This window comes from Condylura cristata, unplaced genomic scaffold (genome assembly GCF_000260355.1).
Source record: "Condylura cristata isolate star-nosed mole 26May11 unplaced genomic scaffold, ConCri1.0 scaffold00007, whole genome shotgun sequence".
NCBI lineage: Eukaryota > Metazoa > Chordata > Mammalia > Eulipotyphla > Talpidae > Condylura > Condylura cristata.
The window spans coordinates 34,288,421-34,311,325 of NW_004567108.1; the positions used below are offsets into that span (position 1 = coordinate 34,288,421).

Below are 22,905 nucleotides of genomic sequence, written 5' to 3' on the forward strand. Positions count from 1 at the left end.
GGAATCGAACTCATACGGAAGTGGCTTCAGATTCTCAGTGCTGTGCTTTAACCCGCTGCGCCACCAGGGAGGGCCCAGATTGATTTTTTAAGGCAAAATCCAATATGAGAATTATTTCCATTACAGAGGTTCAGAATGTTGTTTTCTCCTCTCCCCCCCCCGCCCCCCCGGAGATGATGGATAAAATTCTTTTTTCATTATCCTCCCCTGCTTCCCCCCCCCCCACTACTGTGAGATCTACTTTTGAAATCAGGAGATTGGAGGGAAAAAAATAGAATGAAAAGATAAATAACAAGTTGCATTAGGAAGCATAATAATAAAGAAGTCTTTTATGAGTTGATGGCTCTATAAAAATAAATGTGAAACCTAAAGTTTGTTTAGTGCCCTCTTTATATCTGTTATAAATCATGTCTTATGTGTCTTGTCAGTGGCTGTATGTCTTTCTGTCAAGTTCTTTTCATATTGAGCTATCTTTCTGTCTAGCTATTTAGCTACCTAGTTACCTTTCATTTGTCTATTTATTTACAACCTGCCATATTCAAAAAGGAGCACACACTGAACAAAACAGTTTAAAAATAAATAGAATAAACAATATGGTGAATAGAAAAAGATGGAATAATTTCAAGCTATCAAATTACAAAAAACCTGCCTGGCTCTGGGCAAGCTTTGAATTCAACTCTGAGATTTGAGATTTCCTATGTCCAGAGGGGTGGGGGTGGGAGGGAGGAAAAGGCTGTAAGAATCACATTATTTATAAGATAAATGGAAACCATATGTTCAGGAAGAGTAAAACATTTTCTGGCTCTTAAACATAAGTGAAAGTTCTTCTTTATGAGGAGGTAAGGTGGACAGCAGCCTCAAATACATCATTTCAGTAATAAAGTGATTTTCTCATGGCTTTCCCTCTTATTCAAGTTAGAGCCAAAACACCAAAGTCCATTCAGTAAAAAATGATTATGTGGTGGCAAAACAGTGCAGTGGAAGAACACAGTTCTGTCCTGCTTGTAGGATGCCAGGTTAAGATCAAGATACAGGGACATAAGACGTGACACCTTCTGGGTCCTCCAGCAGACACTACTAATTAGTCATGGCTTTCCTTCTTTCTTCCTTTAAGATTTATTTATTTATGCATACAAGAACTGTGGTATAGGCCAGAGGTAGTGTGGGGGGCAGGGTGAGAGAATTCACCAGGGACAGAGTGGGCTGCAGAACAGGCAAATATACTGAAATACACTGCTAAGGGAACAGCAGGTCAGAGAGGTCTCTGTATCATGTGGGTCATCTCCCCGGCAGGGAATTGAACTCATTCTGCAGTGACTGCAGACTGCTTCATAGTGCTGTGCTTTAACCCATTGCACCACTAGTGAGGCCCCGATGGTGTTCTTCCTTAATGAATTTGGATACATCCTCAGTGTCCTCAAGTAGCTGTTAAAAATGAGGCTTGAATACAAGTCCTCTTTGTCAACTTGGGAATTCTAGAGGGAAAAAGTAGCCTTTGACAGTTTTCAATCATGTCTTTGCTAAAAGGTAGTTCAATACTCATACACTGGGAAGAGGAAGATTGTAGATATTTAAAATTTCTATTATCACCTAAGTTATATAAAATTCAGTTGGACAAAAGGTAGAAATGATACCTTTTTATGAGTACTAACAAGTCTAACAGGAGTTCAATGAAAACACACCCCATACTCATAGAATAGAGATTTGGAGACAAAGTAAAATGACCATGTTGTCACTGGTATGACAACAGAATTTGTTGTCAGAATTTCTGTTCAAAAGAAGTCAGAGATGGTAGGGCTGGTTGTACACTCTGAATGCATTCAAGTCACTGAATTGTATAGTTTAAATGGGTATCTTGAAAGGTATGTAAATTATATCTCAGTAAAGCTGTTAGAGAAGGAAGTCAAGATTTGACTGTTTAAAAATTATTTCCTCATTTCTTCTGGAAAAACATAGGCTATCATGTTCTTTAGGCTTCCCATGTAAGTTCAGATTTGTGAATCACTATATTAAGAAAAGTGCCATATGACTGTTATGTGATTACGTGGTACAAATTTGGCAAAGTATGTGAATAAATAATTCTTCTTAACTCTTCCTATTTGTAGTATCTTGCTTTTATTTATAGTTCATACATCTTTTAACTAATTTATTCAAACAATTTTTGAATAAAGAGCCTGAAGTAATCTCTAATACCCAGTTATTTATTAAAAGCCCAAATAGACCTTTTCAAAGGGTTCAAAATTATTTTTTATGTATGCTTTTCTTTCTCTGTCACTACTAATTACCAACACATTGGATTTCCCATTGTGTTTTATGCATAGGAGAAAAACTGTCTCTTAAAAATGTATCTTAATATGAAGGTATTCACTGTTTTCAGAATATATCCTGGAAAAGGAGGAAATTAACTTGTTATAAAAGTTGTGCGAGGCTTTTCAGAGGAAAAAGGTTGTGGAAAGAACTGGGCCTGCTTATCCTAATTTTTTCCTTTTTCACTTAGGAACAAATTATGCATTGAGTTGAATATGCGTTTTGCTTGGAATGCCTCTTTTAAGCTTTGACCTCTCCTCCAAGGAGTTTGTTGTCAGGATTGTCTGGGAGCAATCTCATGCTTTATCATCCTCCTTTGGAGGTTAACAAGCAGAAGATAGCTTAAAGTCAATCAGAACCGTTTCTTTTTAACAGCTTTATTGAGATAATTCACATATCATATAGTTTATACAATTGAAGTATCCAATTCAGTAACTTTAAACAAATTCACAGGGTGAATACCATTCCAATTTATTGTCAGAGATTCCTTTGTCCCCAAAAGAAGCCCCATTAGCCATTTCCCCCTCCCTCCCCCCAACCTTGCCAGCTCTAGACAACCAGAAAGCTATTTTTGTCCTTATGGGTTTTCCGATTCTGGATATTTCATATAAATGGAATCATAATATGCAGCACAGTTCACTTTAGTATTTTAGGAAAATATAGAATATGTGCAAAAGCAACTACTCCTTTCATTTTGAAGTCTAAATTGTGGTTGATAAGCAGTTGGTGCCATTTAAATATAGAGTGAAAATAAGGTCACTGTAGGTAGAAAAATCTAATTTCGGTGCTATCTTTGGCTCTGTTTAGTTGTCTAGAGATCCTCTCTTTGTAAATGTTTGTGTCTTTCACCAGTGGGTGTCAGCATCAGACTACAGATGATTCCTTCTGGAGCTGCTTTTATAAATAACCTTGAAGATACTCTCCCAAGGTCAACATCAACACTGTTTTGAACCCTGAATTCATTTATGTCATCATCTCAGAGTCAAAACTTCAAATATCACAATTGCCATATGCGATTTTAGCCACCGGGGTAGATTTAAAAGATTAAAATATTATTATCTTTACTAAATTTGAGCTGTTATTTTTAAAACATTTACTTGAAATCACCCACTTTGAGAGTTATGATATAGCCTTATGTTCTAAAGACTTGAAAGAGCAGTGGATTGGAATTTTTGTCTAATCACATTTTAATGCCTTCTGCTGTCAAGTATAGAGATGTTAAGATGCTGTTCTTATTAACCTTGTCATATGATTAGCCATGTCACGGGTAATCAATTGCATTAGGCAATTAAATGCTGAAACATTAGTTTGTTTAGCAAGTTGTATGCGATGCTGACTACTTTCATTTCCCATTCTTGTTGTAGGCTATCTCCTAGGTAGTGAAGATTACTACTCCCACGAGCGCTGTACATTAATCAATGTTCTGAATGTCACTCGATGCGCTCTTGATTTTCGAGATGGTGAAGAAGTTGCAACAGGATATAAAAATATGTATTCAACAAACATATTTACCAAAAGGGCTACGGACCTCATAGCTCACCATCCACCTGAGAAAGTAAGTCTTGCCTTCTTCATTGACATCAAAATTGGGTTAAAATAGCATCTCTTCAGATGAATATAGGAAAGACCTCTGTTGTTTTAGAAAAAACAGGAAGAGTAGTTTCCAAATTTTAGAGTACATCAATATCAGCCTGGAAGCTTGGTAAAAATAGAAATTCCTGTAGTGTGGTACTAAGCATCTGATTCAATAGGTGTGGGGGAAATCCATATGTTGGCATTTTACAGAAGTTCTTTTATAAAAAAAAATTATTTACTTATGCACACAAGAACTGGGGTACAGGCCAGAGGTACAGGGGATGAGAGGATTCACCAGAGACAGAGTAGGGAGCAGAACAGACAGATTGACTGAAATAGACTGCTGAGGGGAGCAGTGGGTGAGACAGGAGAGGTCTGTTGCACCATGTGGGTCACCTCCCTGGCCTGGGATTGAACTCTCCATGTGGGTCAGCTCATGGCCATGGACTAAACTCATGCTTCATAGTGCTGAGACCTGACCCCTTGTGCCACCAGAGAGGGTCATTTTATACAAATTTTTGAAGGGTGATTTGCATGCAAGTGCTCCCTGCACTTGATTCCTGTGTGTACAGAATTTTAGTACAAATGTAATCATATTGGTGTATTATTTGCATGTTTTGTAAATTGTAATTCTGTGAAAGTTAGTAAATTTACTTTTAAACAATAGGCCACTTTGTAAGATGACACTTTCTCATTTCAAACTTTTTGTTCCGTGATTGATAGCTTTAGGGTCAGGGTGATCCTCTAACGTGGTCTTTTCCCCTCAAGATTATTTTGGTTATTCTACATATTTTACAATCCCTTGATAACACACACACACACACACACACAAAAGAAAACTTACTCAGTTATTTAAAAAAAGATGAACTCATACTACTTGAAACAACCTGGAAAGAATTGGAGGGAATAATGCTAAGAAAAATATATCCAAAAGAAAAAGACAAATGTTGCATGGTATTAACTGACATGTGGCATATAAGGAAATAAAACAAAGGAGCAGATAAAACCAAGCCAATAACAAGGCCCAGCAAACTGGCTATGGACTGTGGGGAGTGGGAGGTGGGAGTGGGGAGCAGGGTGAGAAGGGGGCACAGTGGACTATGGTGGAGAACTCTGGGTGCCTTGGTGGTGGGTGTGGCCTGAGGGTGTGTGATTCTGTGCCTCTCAATCATACGTAAACCAGTTACTTCAATTAAAAAATAGTCTCTGGGCTTAGCATATGAGTGCTGTCTTTCAATGGGGTCAAATATTGTGTTGTCAGACACTGGACTACAATGTCATTTCCTTCAAACTTCGTTAGCACTCCTATGAAATTCGTCCTTCACACATGGGACCCTGACATAGCAAATCACAGAAAGTGTCGTGTCTGGTTCTTTGAATCTCTTGCCTGTTGTCTCTTCAACAGCAACTAAAGGTCTTTAGTGCAGATCAGTGTAGAGTCCAGTTTATGTGCCTGTTCAGACTTGGTGGCTGCTGCCTCCCTTCTTGATGTGGTTGCTTTTGGCTCTGCCTTTGCCTAGTCTAACTCCTACTGCTCTTCCCTGGTATCTGTCTTTAGGTTTTGGCTTTTTATCACTCTTACCTATTTGCATTTTGGAGTAACCATGCTTGCTGTGGAACATGGAAGTAATTGGAGCATTCTTTCAGATATGTCAGCCTGTGCATATTTTGAAATTTAGACTTAAGCCAATATTTAAGATAATTGTTAGATCATTGGCTAAGTTCTCAGTTTTTTTGCTATTACTTGGCATGTGTGTGTGTATATATACATATAGCTAAAACATCAAAGAACAAGATAAAATGTTAAGGGAACTGCGTTCCTTGTCCTATCCTTTGAAGCGGGACTTGGTTAGAGAAGTTAAGTTAACTTGTTCAAGGTCATTGCTATTGAGAGTCAGAATGAGAATTTGAACCCACAATATTTGATTCCAGAGCTCAATGTAATTTAACAAATCTCCCTAGTTTGCAGCTAATATCCAAGACTTTAGGTAATAAGCCATAGCATGTGATTCAACTTGATGGTTCCAATCTTGATAGCATATTAGGATCATCTGGGAAACTTATAAAACGAACCAGTACCAAATCTTGTGATTTATTGTCTGTAGTGGAAATTAGCATTTAATTCCTCTCTGCCCCACCTCCCACCTGTGATTCTGATGTGTGGTTACTATTGACTCCCCTCAGAGGGGAAAACTGAGGCCAACTCACATTTTTTTAATGGGTTCACAATCTAACATTACTTAATTACACACTGACTGTCATACGCCTACAATAAAAATTAGTTCCTATTATGGAACAATAGAGTATTCTCTCACAGGGCCCATAATAGTAAGCGGATAAGAGGAAGCAGCTGGGGTGAAACAGTTCTTTGTGGGTGGGCTGCTTAGCTGGTTTGTGGGGAAAGCACAGGCACTGAGGAAAAGGAGGCCCCCAGAGTCCCCACACCATCTGAATTGTAGTTAGCAAGATGCTGTTCATGGATCACGTTACTGAAGTCAGATGAGAGTGCTGAAATATTCTGAAGCAGTACCCAGCATCCTCAACCTACTCAAAGTGGCTTCGTGGATAGATATCCATGAATGAAATAATTAGTAGGCAAGCAATAGTCCCAGAGAGATTAAGGCAGCAAATGCAGATATTTACATTTTCATTTCTCAGTAAAATGATGCATCACACAGTTCCAGGAGCTGCACTTACTTCCATTTTATCCTAGTGTTGAACATGATTTCTTGCTAATTTTTCAGGTGCTATATAGACTATAATATAGGCAACTTATTCTAATCATTTAAGAACTACCCTGGCAGTCTGCATAGCTAATTAAAAAGGTGCCCATTTAAAGAGCATTTGAGGGGAGAAAGCAGATGGAGCTATTTTGTAACAGAAGTATAGTTGGTGCTGGACTCAGGGAGATACTGCTAATAACTGCTGTGCTGTGTGTTGAGGAATCTTTTCTCTCTCCCTACGGGCTAATTCCCTTGGCACTAACACTGAAATGTGAGAGTATCATATTCATAAAATGTGTTAGTTAAAAATAGTTCCCCACAACACTTTGCAGAAGAAAAATAATTTTTTTTTGCATATACCTGAATCTGCTAGAAAGTTCTTAAAGTAAATGTGAATTTGTATACTCTTAATTTTCCCTGACACACTTTGGAAAGAAATGTCTTTTTTGAAAGTCAAAGATAGAATAATAATTTAAAGTATATCATATACTTTTTAAAATTTGTAGTTTGAGTTAGGAAAAATATACTGAAGTGATGAAAATAAGTCTTTCTCTCTCACTGAAATTAAGTTTCTTAGCATGGAGGATATTTAGAGTATCATAGGAGGCCTGTGATATATTAAGAAAGGGGCAGAAGTGTTTAGTGGAATCTTACTATTATGCTAACAAGTTTAGGTAACACCTAAACATTTGGGCATGATGCACAACTCCAACTCTGTTTTATATTCCTAAGAAACCTGAAAGACTTACAGTCAGTGTTGCCATGAAGGTAGCAGCTGATGAGACTACGTCAAACTAAAAAGCTTCTGTACAGTGAAAGAAATCATGGCTCAGATGACAAGACACCTACTGAATAGAAGAAGACATTTGCACACTGCACATGACAAAGGGCTAATATCTTCATAGTCTGGGGCAACACATAGAATTCCTATATGACTGGAGTAGAAAGTGTGTGTGTTAGAGGGGCCAATTCTTTTGGAATTGGAATTTGGAATGTTTCTCCATGGAGATAATATACAAATGAAGCATAGATGCTACATTATCATCATTTTTCACTTCCCCCACATCTTTACAGAAATAGGTTTTAAAGTGATAGCTCTGATATTTAATAGCTTTTTAAAAAATTGATTTTGGGCCCTCCCTGGTGGCGCAGCGGGTTAAAGCACAGCACTGAGAATCTAAAGCCGCTTGCGCATGAGTTCGATTCCCGCCTGCCCCGGAGGTGACCACATGGCGTGGCAGACCTCTCCTGACCCGCCCGCTGCTCCCCTCAGCAGTGTACTTCGTCGATCTGCCTGTTCTGCTCCCCACTCTGTCTCTGGTGAATCCTCTCACCCTCTGCATCTCTGGCCTGTACCCCAGTTCTGTATGAATAAATAAATAAATCTTTAAAAAAAATTGATTTTGGAGAAAAAGTGTTTTTAAGTTCCAAAGATCTGAACTACATCTTTTGGGTATCTGTTTGAGCTCCATATATAAACATTCCTTCATCCATCACAGAGATATAAAATATCTAATTTAAAACAATTATCAACAAAGATGAAATACGAGGCTCGCCTGTACCCAGTCTGTTTTCTGACTTTCCGCCAGTCATTTATGACATTTAAGTGCCTCAAATACTTTAACAGAATTATATGTTTGCTCTAGGATTGAACCAGTTGTCTTTTTGAGGGTTTTCAACTCATTAAAGAATGCTGTAGGAGCACCATGAGGAGATGCCTTCAGAAAGACTCATTGAGAAGGAGAGGCTGACCTGGAATACTACTAATGTTAAATTTAAATGTTAAATGTTAATTTTTGCATGGAGGTAATGTAGCACACTCCTTAGTTTTTAGAAACTAAACACACCTTGTGTTTGGTCTTATATCAAAGGCTATTATAATACATGGAATTCACCTGTTTTCTCATAAAAATATCAAAATCCTCTAACCTCCTAAAGAAGGAAAGTTATTTTTTCAGCTAAAACATCTTTTGGTACAGATTCACACTTTACAATCGGAAATTTCACAGTAGTTAATGTGAAATTAAGCAATTCATATAACCTTTCTAGGTCTCAGGAAATTTATCTTGTAAAGTGGATATACATAGGGTGGTGGCTTTGAGCATCAAATGAGCTAGAAAATATTCTGTCATATGCTGGTTATCATAGTATTATAGTACAATTAATTAGACAACATTAAATATATTGTTGCACTTAATGATTTTTTTTTTTATATCAGTTCCTATTAGGACATTTTGGGATTGTGGTCTTTATTTTTATTTATTTATTTTTTGTCTTTTGTTATATTTTAACATTTTTCTTGTGACATAAGTAAAAATCCACACATTTAAAGTATACAATTTAGTGTCTACTTCAGTTCACTACAGTATAAATTTAAAAAGAAACTTTGTCCCTATCAGTAGTCACTAGTCATTCCTTTCCCCCAACTCTCTACAGCTCCAGGCAACAACTAATCTACTTTCTGTCTCCGTAGATTCACTAACTCTGGACATTTCATATAAAGGGAATCATATAAAATGTCATCTTTTGTAATTGACTCCTTTCCTATAGCATAGTGGTTTTTTTTTTCAAGATTTGTCTCTATTGTATCATATGTTAATATTTTGTTCCTTTTTATTGTTGTATAATATTGTTGAAATTGTACCATATTTTCTTTATCAACTCATCAATTGGTAGGCACGTAGAAAGTTGTCACTTTTGAACTATTAGGGGCTATACTTCTATCCATGTACAAATTTTTATGTGGATATATGCTTGCATTTCTCTACAAATGGAAATGCTGGATCATATGGTAACTATATTTTACAATTTCAGAAGGGCTGTACCACTTTCCATTCTCACCAGCAATGTACGAGTATTCCGGTTTCTCTAAATACTCATGTATTATTTTCCATTTTTTACATTGTAACCACCCATGAGTGTGGTTGTGGTATCTCTGTCATTTGGATTTACTACTTCCCTAATAACTAATGATGCTGAGCATCTTTTGTGCTACTTGACCATCTTTCATTTTTATTGCATATTTTTGTTAGTGAACTAAAGATATTCAGATTCTTTGCTTGTTTGTAATGGGATTGTATTTTATTATTGAGTTGTAACAGTTTCTTATAGATTCTGGGTACAAGTCCATTATCAGATGTATGTTTTTTTTTTTTTAAAGATTTATTTATTTATGCACATAGAACTGGGGTACAGGCCAGAGGTGCAGGGGTGGCGAGAGGAATTCACCAGAGACATAGTGGGGAGCAGAACAGGCAGACCGAGGAAGTACACTGCTGAGGGGAGCAGCGGGTGGGTCAGGAGAGTTTTTCCATGCCATGTGGTCACCTCCGGGGCTGGGGATCCTACTCACACTGCAGTGGCTCCAGCTAGCTTGCAGTGCTGCGCTTTAACCTGCTGCGCCACCAGGGAGGGCCAGATGTATGATTTACAAGTATTTTCTAACCAATCTGTGGATTGTCTTGATAATACTTTTATTGACTGATACAAGTGGACTTATGTATATATACTCAGTGCTTCCATGCCCTCTTAACTAATTGCAAACTCTCTTTCCAGCCTCTTTTTCTCTACCTTGCTCTCCAGTCTGTCCATGAACCTCTTCAGGTACCTGAGGAGTACCTGAAGCCTTATGACTTTATCCAAGATAAGAACAGGCATTACTATGCAGGAATGGTGTCCATTATGGATGAAGCAGTGGGAAATGTCACCGCAGCCTTAAAAAGTCATGGACTCTGGAACAACACAGTGTTCATCTTCTCCACAGGTGAGTCTGTCAATAGAAAAATCATCTCTTGGCAAAGCCTGAGACATGGTATTCGATAAATGGAATGAAGACAAATTAGAGCATTTAGCTGTTTCTTAGTAAAATAAATGCTAACTGCAAGAGTGGAGACATGATAATAATGGATAGAAAAATGTCCCTAAGGGAAAAGAATTATGGGCCTTCCCCAGTTCTCTCAGACATCACAGTATTCTCGGAATATGCTTGAAAATAAGCATTTGTTCACTGAATAAATTCATAGGCAGGAACACTGGGCAGTGAATCTCTAGAGTGACTTGTTCTCAGCAGTTTCTGCAGTCCAGGCATCATCAGTGAATAGGAGTTCTGTGGCCAAAGGGGTCTCTGTATCTTTGCAGAAAGACAGATTGTGGCTTTAAGAAGACAGATAAGAAATGGTGACATTTAAATTTAGGTTAGAATCTCTTTTGTACAGATTTTTTTATACTAAGATTTTTTTGACAATAAAAGTCATACGTGCTGACTATGGAAAAAACAGATAAGGAAGAAAAAAGAAAAATTTTGAAAACTATTTTTATTGTTACAGGGCCATTCTGCTTTCTGATCTCTTATCTATGTGATTTACCTTCTTCCTTTGGACAGAGTTTTCTAAAATTTTCCTTTGATATTCCTTGTGTGTAAATCTTGGTTTATTCATTAAGCTGCTTACTCAGAGAGCATTTCCTATCTGAAAACAAAAATCTTTTTTTACAGAAAATTTTCTAATTTATTTCACAAGTGTTTGGCTCTCCACACACCTTTCTCCTATTCTCTCTCTCTGTAAAGAAAGAGAATTATAGGCCTCCCAGGTGGCCTAAAAGTTAAATCTCAGCAGTATCACTGCTATGACCAGAGTTCGATCCCCAGCCAGGGAGATAACTCACATGGCTCAGCAGATCTCTCCTGTCTTGTCTGCTGCTCCCCTTAGCAGTGTATTTCGTAGATCAACCTGCTCTGCTCCCCTCTCTATATCTGGTGAGTCCTCACACCCTGGACCTCTGGTCTGCATGCTGGTTCTATGCAAAAATAAATAAATAAAATATTTTTTAAAAATTAAAAAAAAAGAAGAATTAGCTATCTGTTCTCTAACTGCCTTAGTTAGTGTCTTTCATCACGTATTTTCTTCCACTGTTTGGGAAATCACCTTAACATTATTTTAGGACCTTTTTAAATGAATTCATTGCAATCACAATATTTTCAATTATCAAGACTTGTTTCTTATTTTCTCTGTGAAGTTCTGTGTTTACATTATGTGTAATAACTTACTTCTCTGGAGCCTGACCTGTAATTATTAATTGTGTGTGTGTGTGTAGGTATGTGTGTGTATGTAAATGCATTATATATGTTTGCTTAGACTCCCAACATGTCTCTCTTCCTCCTAAAGTCATTACTGTCATTATTTTCATCTGTCTTTCATGAAGATCCCAAGTGATCTTGACTAAAACTTTAAAAAAAATTGACTGGAAACTCTTAAGATGAGGTCAAGACTTGTCATCTGGTGAGCTTTACTTTAAAGTAACTATGTAAGGTACTTTTTTTAAAAGAGTAGTTTTTGTTTGTTTTTTGAAGATTTATTTATTTATGCATACAGAGCTGGGGTCCAGGCCAGAGGTGCAGGGCCATGAGAAGATTCACCAGAGACAGAGCGGGGAGCAGAACAGGCCAACTAATAAAGTATTACACTGCTGAGGGGAGCAGCAGGCGGGTCAGGAGAGGTCTGCCACACCATGTGGGTCACCTCCGTGACAGGCGGGGATCGAACGGGTGCTGAAGTGGCTTTAGTTTCTCAGTGCTGGGCTTTAACCCGCTGCGCCGGCAGGCAGGGCCCAAGAGTAGTTTTATTTTTAATTAGGCATGGTTGTTGAATCTAGTATTTATCAAGTTCTTACTATGTATAAGACATAGTTCCAAGTGCTTTACATGAATTAATTTAGTTAATTTTCTGGGCACTAATATTGTACCGTTTAACAGATGTGAGAACAAAAGTACAAAGAGGCTGAGTAATTTGCCTGTGGTCTTACACTCAGGCAGGCTTCAGCCTTTCTGGCTCCACTGCATATTCTGCCTCTGAGATGAAGACCTGGATGTTCATATTGGACCTCGTGACTTAGAAGCTCTTCCCATGGCACTGCCTTATTGATCTATTGAGATTTAGGCAGGGCTGGTTGACATCTACTCTGAGCAGCCTTGATCAATTGCTTCAGTGCTGTACAAGTACTATAAATTTCCTAGAATCCCCTGTTTTGAAAATGTTGACTATAAGATAACATTTTCCCCAAAACTCTTACCCTTTAGGAAAGAGTGAGGCATTTTATACTTAAGTCCTTACAGGAGCTCTCATATTCTTTCTCAATTTACTTTACTTTGAACATCTGGCAAAGTACTTTGATCAGTGCTGGTATTGAATGCTTATAGAAGTCACTAGAAAGAATCAATAAAAAGGTGACCAAGATATTTAATACTGATTTAGTAATTGTTCCTGGGAAATGTCGTCACAATTTCAAGAATTGGTAGTTAAAGGTTTATAAAACAAGCCATTGTTGTAGGGATCACATTTATATAAGGATAAATGATTTCCTGAAATGAAAGTATATGTGCAAAATGTATCATACTTAGACTGAAAAGTACTCTGACAGGAGTGAAGATGGTACTTTGGAAAGCTTAAGTATCTCAAAATGACTTTGTGACAGCAGCTGTGAAGCAACTATACATGGGAAGAAGTAAAATTTTTTTCGTGCTATATGAGGGTTGAATGAAAGCAGTGTTTTAAGATCAGTCTATCTCTTTAATTATATAATTTCAAATGTACATAGCTATATTTTAAATATATAGCTGACTATTATATATACATCCTATATTTAAATTTTCCAAAATAATTTTTGGACTTTCTCACAGAGACTGTATTCCCTTATAGTCATATTCTGACATTGTAACTTCTTAATATGTATATTAAGATTACACCATCTTTGTTTTATTTGGGAAAATCCAGTTTTATCATGTGTATGTATTTTTATTATACAGCTAAATTAAGTTTGATGGAGTTTAATTTGGAATTTTTGCATTAATTCAAAAATTAAAATGAGGGTTGGTAGTTTCTTTTTTCTCTATGAGGCTTTATTGTCTTGGTCATGTTTACTTCATAAAATAGTTGGGAATGGCTTTTCTATCTTTTCTATGCACTGGAACAGTTTACAGATTGTTTGAAATATCTCTCTGATTAAGGTAGTTCCTGGAATATTTTTGGAAACTATTTTTTTTTTAAATTAGTTCCATAGTTTAATTTTTTTTTTTTTGCTGAATTATATCTAGGTGTGGTATTTAAAATATTTAAAAATTAATATTGCCTAAGATGTAGTGACCCCTTCGATCTACATGCTGAAATTATTTTCCACTCTGGGAAGTTTTCCTTATTCATATTTTAGGTTATTGCTTCTGTTCTGCTTGATTTATTTTTCAAAGATATCTCTAATTAGTAGGTTGAGGTATTGAATTGACTTTCATCATTTCCAGGGCTTTTTTGTTCTTTTCCTCAGCCTTATGGAGTGCTTCTACATTACCAGTTAGATATTTTTACAATTCCATTTTTGCTTTTTAATATATGTACTGTAGACAATTATTGGTTGCATTTTTATTTTCTTTAAAGTCCTTTCTTTGCTTCCAGCAACAGTGCCTGTTTTGTTTTTTGTTTTTTTGTTTTGAGCTTGTTAATAATAATGATGATGATTGTTTATTAAATATAACTGCATGCTCAGGGCTTGGACAGAACTTTTCGTATGCTTTCTCATTATCATTAACATTGTCTACATTAAAACTCAAAGTAACCTTATGAAATAGGTTTTGTTATTCCTGTTTTATAAATGAGGAAGCTGAAACTTAGAGGCTAAGGCTAAGTGATTTGCCCAAATCCATTGCTTTGAATTGAATGTTTTCACCCAAAATTCAAATGTTGGCATCTTAATGACAGATGCTATGGGACTTCAGGGGTATTCAGTCATGAGGGTGGAGTGCTCATGGATGAGATTAATGATTTTATGAAAGAGACCTCAAAGCGTCCCCTCAACCCTTCCAACATGTGAAGACACAATGAGAACGGGGTCAGCGATGAACCAAGAAAAGTCCTCACCAGAAGGCTGTCAAGCTAATGCGGATTTTCCAGCCTCCAGACTATAAAAAAAAAAAAAAAAAAGTTGTTTATAGCCACCCAATCTGTGATATTTATAAGAGATATTTTGTTATAACAGCTCAGCTTGACTGAGAGAGTCACACATCTGACAAATGGAGGAGCAAGAACTGAAATCCATACTGACTTGAGGTCAATACCCATTAACGCTAGTCAATTGTGCTGTGTCATCTTTTCATCCTTCTGCAATTCTTTTCATAGAACCCATGCTTTCCCCAAACTTTTCTGAACAGAAAGTTTCCCTTCTATTGAAAATCATTACCAAGTTATTTACTCTTTTCTGAGAATGAATGAAGGAAGGAAGTTCTAGCCATACAGCGTGCACAGTCATTTCCCGACCTCAGGTCACTGCTCCCTGGTTAATTCTTTTTCAAACCTATAGCTCAACTCACACAGCTCACAGAGGTCTCTGGTCATTAAGTCTCCTCAATTACTGAACCAGATAGTTCCACTTGACATATTCTTCTGTTTTGGCTGCTACTTCTCTGATGGGCTGAAAGAACCCTTTCATGCAGTTATGATGCTTCTTATCCCTGTGTCTTCAGGGCTTTGACTTTTGGGGACGTTTTCCAGGGTAAAGCATATCCCAGGGCCAAACCCTTTTCTTCTCTTGTATGTCGTTTTCTGGGAATTGTAAGTTGAGGAGGTGATAGTTCTCTGGTTCTGTCTAAAATGAGCACCGTCCGCTTCTGGCTGCTTTCCTGCCTCTGTGGGATGAATCTGTGTCATGAGGCAAAGCAGCTATGCCAACCCTTGGCCCCTCAGCCTAGTTCCTTCAGTCTTCCAGCCTATGGAAATTGCTCCAAAATTCTGTTTCACATTATAGGTTGTCTGTTTGTCCGAGTTTCTCAGATTGTGATGGGTTTTCATCTCATTCTGTGTCTTTGTTATTTTAGCAAATGTTGCTCAGAGAAGCAGCTCTCGGGAAGGTACCATTTTAGACCTGGACACTGTAGCACTGTGGCTGAATTTTATAGCTGCTAAACTCTGGGAATCTGCTCAAAAATCTGAGTAAAATGAGCAAAACTAAGAGTCAACTCTGGAGCAGTTCAATCATAAATTGAGACTAGGAAAAAAAGGATTCTAAAATCTTGAAAACAATTGACCGCATATCTTCATCTGCAGCTATGACATATTTATATTAACTCTTATCGGAATAATCACCTTCACTTACATCTAGATGAGCGTTTGGCTGTAGGGGGAAGCCTAATTTGCAGTTCTTTCTCTGGAGACTTTTTCTGTGTTATTGACGATTTCATTGCCTGAAGTAGAATTTAATAATGTGCTATAATAATGTGATTAAAACTCAAGGAAACACGACCTGGTTCTGGCTGATCACAGAGTAGTGATTCATTTTTTCCAGTTTTCTCACTTCACTTAAACTCGTTTTTATAAGCATAAAAAAGCTGGGTGCATCCAGAAATAAATGTTGAATCCATTAATATAGAAAACTTTGAAATAAACTAATTTCTTTGTGTTGTGCTTATGTTTAGTAAAAAGGAGAAGCAAAGGCCTTTTTATCTGTTAGGATTAGATGTTGGGGGGCAGAGGGGAATTGATTTAAGAAAACAAAACCAATTTGTGTAATGAGGGAAGTCCTTGAGGCTTCTATTCCTTGTCACCATTATCTTAACCTTTGAAGGTTATTCTCATCACGCCATCTGGGGACTACCTGCAGTGGAGTGTTTGTTAAAATGCAGTTTCTGAGGCGATGATGGTCCCACATGATTGTGAGTGTGCAACTGGGTACTTTTAAATGTCAATTTCACATTATGTGAATTTCACTGCATTTAAAGAAAACAGTGCAACTGTGGGCTCCATCACAGACCTACTGAATCAGGTATACTGAATCAGGTGTCTGGGGCAGTGATCAAGAATCTCCATTTTTAACAATAATCCAGGTGATTCTTTGGTGGAAATTGAGAATGTCTGATCTGATCTAAGGTAATTCTTGTTTCAGCCTTGGAATTTGCCTCATGAGGAACGTATATGTATTTAGCAGATAAAATTATTTGAATAGTTTGTGTGTATATAGATTATTGATCTACAGAAATATATTGAGAGGGAAGGGGGAAGCATATTGAGATTTCAGGATTGGCCATGAGATGGGCAGGTAAACTGTGCAGATGGGGGTGAAAATGGACAGCATTTTGGTCTGTGAGGGAGGAACCTGAATGAGGGCGGAGAGGAGAGAGCAGTTATGTGGATGGTTCAGTATGTCGGGAGCTGGTGTGCCAGTAGGGAAAGGTGAGATGGGAACTGGAAAGCCTGACGTCAGAGCTGACTCCAGAAGGCAAGAAATCGCCAAGGTGCTCTGAAAGAGAGGAGGAGACATGAACGTTCCCAGCAGGATTAGTTTAACTTCAGAATGGGTGGAGAAGATGATCCAGAGCCAGGATGACCTGGCAGGAGGCTCTGTGAAGTGGGGGAAAGAGGTTGAGGAAGGCCTGCTTAAGGGCGGAGGTAAAATTGATGGAGACGAGAGGGCAGATTTCAGAAAGAGTTTGGAGCGATTGGACCTCGTTTTTCTCTAAATTGTGTTGCTAGAATCAGTGATCATACTATAACTCTGTGTTTCCAGAACTGTTGTCAGTGCCAGTGCTAGCCTTCACTTGGCAATGGGGTGTTTTTGCTGAGTTGGGAAGAGTGCAGCTCCTGGCCCGAGTGCCGTATGATTAGCACAGCAGTGGATCTGTAGTCTACTTGAGTGTGGGGCAGCGTGGCCACCGTATTTAGAAATGAGAAAGACTAGTTTTGGTCGTCACAGTGACTTGAGGGAGAAGTCGTCGAAGGGCACAGCGTGCTCAAGCCAGCCCTGCCCAGGGGAGGCGCGTCCTGCCCAGACGCCAGCAGTACCAGCATCAAGGAACACCGCTCAGTAGCACAGTTCCACTGAAACAAAGGGAGTTGTTTCTGCGGAGACTGAATTGCTACATTTATTATCTGAGCTTTCACAAAATTAAGTGCAAGTTTATTGTCTTAGAATAATAAAGAATTTTAACTAATACCCCTTCACCTGTCTTTCTTCATTATATAAGAAATTCCTTTAAAAAGTTGCACTAGTAAATAGAGAACTCCTCCATGGTATTTTTGAAATTGGCAAACTGTAAGTATGATAGAAATTCTGTGCCAGGAGCAAAGCAGTCTCGCTGCTAACAAATCAATCCCACTGGGTTCTTCAAACACATCAGTGAATTTATGTAAAAGCTAAGGAAAACCCAATAAGTGACTAAATCTTATAGTGTCCTTTTTTATTACCTCTTTATTTATCATAGCTAGTGAAGAGGGAAATAAAAATTCATGGCTCAAAACTATGAGACAAGAATGATCGTTTCCTTAGCCAGAAACCACTAAACTATTTTACCTTCTCTATTAATGTCCACACTTTAAGCATGTTGAATTACTTAAAATTTTATTCATAATAGGTAAAAATACATACAGCCTTATTTATTTTGTTGGGTAAAATTAGTAACCGATACATATCAATATCTCCAGAAGAAAATCTTGCATCTGTATTCTCTGTAACAAGCTCCTGAATTCACAATCCCAGGATCTAAGGCAAAGATGTCTCTCAATCCCTGTTTATCAGATCTTCCATGTTTTATTATGCTCTGTAATATATAATGTACTGATATATAATATAGCATATTCTGTAAGAACTATGTTTTATTGGCATTATGAATTTTTTGTCATAAGAATAATCTTTCCACACTTCTGTGCAAAAATAGCACTGTGATCTTTCCCTGAGTGTAAAATTTTTTTTGACTAGAAGAACTGGGGTATAGGCCAGAGGTGTCGAAAGTGAGAGGATTCACCAGAGACAGAGAGCAGAGCAGTGGATTTACTGTGATACAACTGCTGTGCCATGTGGGTTGGCTCCCTGGCCGGGACTGGAACTCAGGTCAGTGCCACGACAGCACCGAGGACCACCAGAGACCTCCATGGTTTTAAATGTATTTTTGAAATTGGCAAACTTCCCTGAGTTTATAATTAATGGATGATACCTATTGAACTGCGCATAATTATTGGGTTTGCTTTCTCCTCCTGTTTTGCATTCTATTTGGAAGGACAGATCTACAGTAGATCTATTTCTTATGTTGTACATTCCTCTCAGAAATCGTTAGAGCCAAAATTCCCTTTGAAGGCAAGGAGTTAGGTTGTCAGGTTACACTAGAAGATAAATAAAGGAAAAAGTGACTTCTACATAGAAATAACCACATGGGAAATATGGTCCCAGAAAAAGGAAGGGACTGAAATGAAGCCCTAGACACATAATACACAGCAGGCAGCTGAAAGAGGAGAGGGGACTAAATGGTCAGGAATTACTACTTTATTAATCAGCAGAAAGCAGATGGTGTTTCAGGTGTTTTCAGTATAGAATCTAAAAAAATCAATGTTATTAATAATAGATGTAAGCTACAAGAGGAGGCACCAGTATTAAAGAGCAAAAGCTGTGGACTGTTTATAGAATAGAAAAGTGGAGAAATACTGTGTAGTAGTTTCTAAAAGAAAATAACAACTATGAGAATGGCTAGATTTTCGCTACTAGAGAAGCCAAACAGCCTAATTCCTCTCCCTTTCACTGTCCACATGTGGGGTTTCCCTTGCAGCAGTGGTGACCACCATGCATACTTGCGGAATACATTTGAAACAAGCCTTTTGCTCACAAATCAGAGCGTTTCAGGGCTAGCATTTGCCAGTGTTCTGTCCCAGTTTCTGCTCCTTTCTGGTTTTATACAACAATTGCTGTGGTTTTCTAACTTGAGCTGAGGCCCTTCCTTAGACAGCTGAGGAGAGACTGCGGGCTTCTTGCTTCCCAGGAGTTTATAGATTCTTGCTCCTCGCGGAGGGCCTGGGAACCATTGCAAGTCTGCTTTGTGGGAGAGAGACCTGCTGTGCTTGGCCTCAAACAGGCAGCTCGTCCTTCGCTTTCAGGAGCATGAGATTCTCTCCACCAGGTCTAAAAACAATAATAAAAAGATATTTGAAAAAAAACCCACTTTGCTGTCTTTGGCAGTTAGGTACAAAGCATCAACAAAACCTTGTATGCACAAATTCTGCCTTCTGGGCTTGTTCCCTTCTTACAGAGCAACCCTTAGCCTTGTGGGCTCTTCTCCCATGTTTTCTTAGTGAGAAAATATTTCAGAGATTATTGGCACTGCAGGTTTATTCCTTTCCGGTGGTTTTCACTCTTGACAAACTGTAATCTCTATGATCTCTTTTTAAATTTTCCTTCACAGTATGGGCCCCATCTAACCAGCCTCTCTAGGATGACCATTCCAAGTATAGAGATTTTTTTTTAAATCATTGCCACACCAGAGTGCTTTCTTATTTGTGTGGATTTCTTAAAATAATTGTGTTAAAAATGTAACAAACATAAAAAAAAAGACCCTCTATATCTGCCCTCAAAGCAGATATAGAACCTGACGATATGTTCCAACAAATACACAAATTAGTCAAAAGCATAAAAGCAGTGAGAGTGAAGGGAGAGAGGGGCTGCTGTGAGTGGCCTGAAAAGCTGGCTCTGTGGTGCCACGTTGAGCACCTCTAGTGTCAGTCCAGAGGTGACAGGGCACCTGCAGTGGTGGGTGCGCCGAAAATCCATGACCCTCAGAGCTGTGTGTACAGTGTGAACAGTTCACATCTGTGAGTCCCTGAAAGAAGTGACATGATTGGTATCTCCTGTTGGTGGTGGACTTCAGGCTGTCACAGAGATCACTTGACCAGGTAAGGTCTTGTTGTTATCTCAGTGACAGGAATTAGTTAATAGACACAACTGTTTCATCTAAAACAATGTACTGGTGATGAACCAGCTGTGGCCCTAGTGTAGAGGTGGATAGTGGTGGAGGGCTTGAAGCCAGCCTGAGGCACCAGGGTCAGATTCTCCTGGAAATGAGGAGTGGGCCAGGCAGGTGCATTTCTGGAGAAGTCAGAAGTGACTCTGACACATCTCTGAGAAGAACTTTCATCTATTCCCTGACTTTTAGGCTAAGACTCACTTAGGGAAAGGAGAAGTGTTACTAATGGCAGTGTAAATGACCAGGAAGATGACTGAAATATGTTGAGCCACTTGTCCAGCACAGTGGGTAGCATGGAACTCAGGAAATGTTGGCAGGTGAAGAGGTGAGAGTGCATTCCAGATGCCACAGCACACCAATACAGTGTCAAGTGACACTGGGTGACAGGAGGGTGGAGTTGGAGGAGAGAGCCTCTGGGCAGGGAGCATCAGCCGGAGGCTCCCTAGAAAAGATGAGAATAGTTCAGCTCTGCTTGAGTGATTGATGACATGTTGGTACGTTAATGGAAAGAAAGGGAAAGACATTTTGACCTTGCAGGAGACATGAGCGGACGGCAGGAAGAGGGGAGCAAAAGCCATGTTCTGGGTAGGGTGATGGTCTGGTCCTGCCTGCCGATGGTGCTTAAAGGTTTACAAAAAAAATCCACAGCATAAATAGGACACATTCTCCTGGAATGTTGATTTAACTTGAATATATTGCAAGAAAAATTAAGTTGCTTAACTCACTAGTAATTTAAAACATTTCAAAAGTAGAACAAGCAAGGGCATACTGTGGACAGTTAATTACATGGACATTTTTAAGTTCAAAACCTCAGGTTTCCACTCTTGAGTTTTTGGTAAAACAATTTTAAATTATTTTACCCAGACACTAGATTTTGAGGAAGTTCAAAAGTGCATGAAAAGACCCAACTGAAAAGGAATTCTGGGCCTCCTTGGTGGCATAGGGGTTGAGTCTCAGTGCTATCACCCTGTTATCACATAGGCCTGAGTTTGATCCCCAGCCAGGGAGGTGACCCACATGGCGCAGCAGACCTCTCCTGTCTCACCGGTTGCTCCCCTCAGCAGTGTATTTTAGTGAATTCACCTGTTCTGTTCCCCACTCTGCCTCTGGTGCATCCTCTCAGCCCGCATGCCTCTGACCTACACCCCAGTTCTTGTATGCATAAACAAATAAAAATAAATCTTAAAAAAAAAAAGAAAAGGAAATTTGGCTCCTGGTCCACAACCCACCCACCCCCACCCCCCGGCTACCCGGCTATCAGCCACTATCCAGCACAGATATGTGAGTGAGCTGCCCTGAACAAGGTCCCAAATGGCACTTCTTGGAACAGAGATAAACTCTCCCTGCTCTGTCCTGTCAGATTCTCCCTGGTACAATCTGAGAATAATAAAATGTTCCTTTTTTTTAAGTTTCACTAGAAAGAAAATAAAATCTTTCAAGGAGTTTTAACGCCATTCATTCACAAAAATTTGCTACACTAACCCTTGACTTAGAGCTCTGGGCACCAGATGAATTTCCCCTGATGTGCCTCAGAGTGGTGACACAGGGGGTCTAACACAGGATTTCCCCACGCTGTCAGAGATTGCAGTGGGAGCCTCCGCACTTGGGCACTGCATCTCCCAATGGCAAGTCTTGGTGGTGCTCAGTGTGGCTCCCTAGAGGATGATGTGCCTTCTGCCCACACAGGGCACACGAAGCCACTGAGAGCTCAGATCTGGGATGAGAAAACTGCACCTTGACTCAGGAGTAGGGAAACCTGCCTGCCTCATCTCCAAGGATAGAGGACTGAAGAATCTCTAGTGGTACTCTCTGAGTTTTTAATTTCCCTTCTCCCCTGCTGGCCCTAAGCCCTACATTCCTATCCCAGCTTCTGCAGCCCCTCTGGCTCCTTGCTTTCCCTAGGTTCTCTCCCTCATGCTAGTCCTTTGTTTGCACCATGATTGGGCTGTGAATCATTAGGTCACCTACATCACAGGTTCTGTTCTTTGTAGGTAAAGGTAAATCCTTCCCTCTCAGCTATCCTGACTTTGCCCACCTCTGGGAAAAGACAACAGGCAGCTTCGCTAACCTAGGGTGGTGGCACAGGCCAACCAGAGGCAGAATTGTTGGTGGATGAAAGAACCTCTAGACCTTTTAAACCATTTCAGTTTTAATTGCCTTTTTTTTTTTTTTTTTTTTTTTTTTGCTTAACAACATTATAAAGATTTGGTTATAACACCAAACTCTACCAAACACTTACAGAGAAGTATTTGCCAGGGTTGTCTACTCACAACTCAAAGGAATTAAGAAAATGGGAAGAACTCAGTTAATCCAAATACTGAACAGTATACTAGTTTCTGTTATTTGGGGGAGAATAGGCTCTCCCCCATTGCCCAACAGTTGGTCACGAGCCACAGAAAGCTATGGGACATTTGGAATGTGGATATTTGAAATGAGATGTTCTGCTTTGAATTGAATTTTAAAGATTTAGTATGAAAAGAAAACAATGAAAAATAATAGAGTGTTGCTCTAGATTGTAGCTTCATAACTGCAGTAATTCATATC

At 38.8% G+C, this 22,905-nt stretch overlaps 1 protein-coding gene across 1 annotated transcript in view; it reads left to right on the forward strand.

Moving 5' to 3' along the window:
• The window catches only part of ARSB (arylsulfatase B), a 122,954-nt gene that overhangs the window by 3,645 nt on the left and 96,404 nt on the right, over positions 1-22,905 (forward strand). Inside the window, exons 3-4 of the mRNA XM_012721763.1 lie at positions 3,672-3,862; positions 10,161-10,368. Of these exons, the coding sequence (XP_012577217.1) occupies positions 3,672-3,862; positions 10,161-10,368 (399 nt within the window). The remainder of the gene's footprint in view (positions 1-3,671; positions 3,863-10,160; positions 10,369-22,905) is intronic.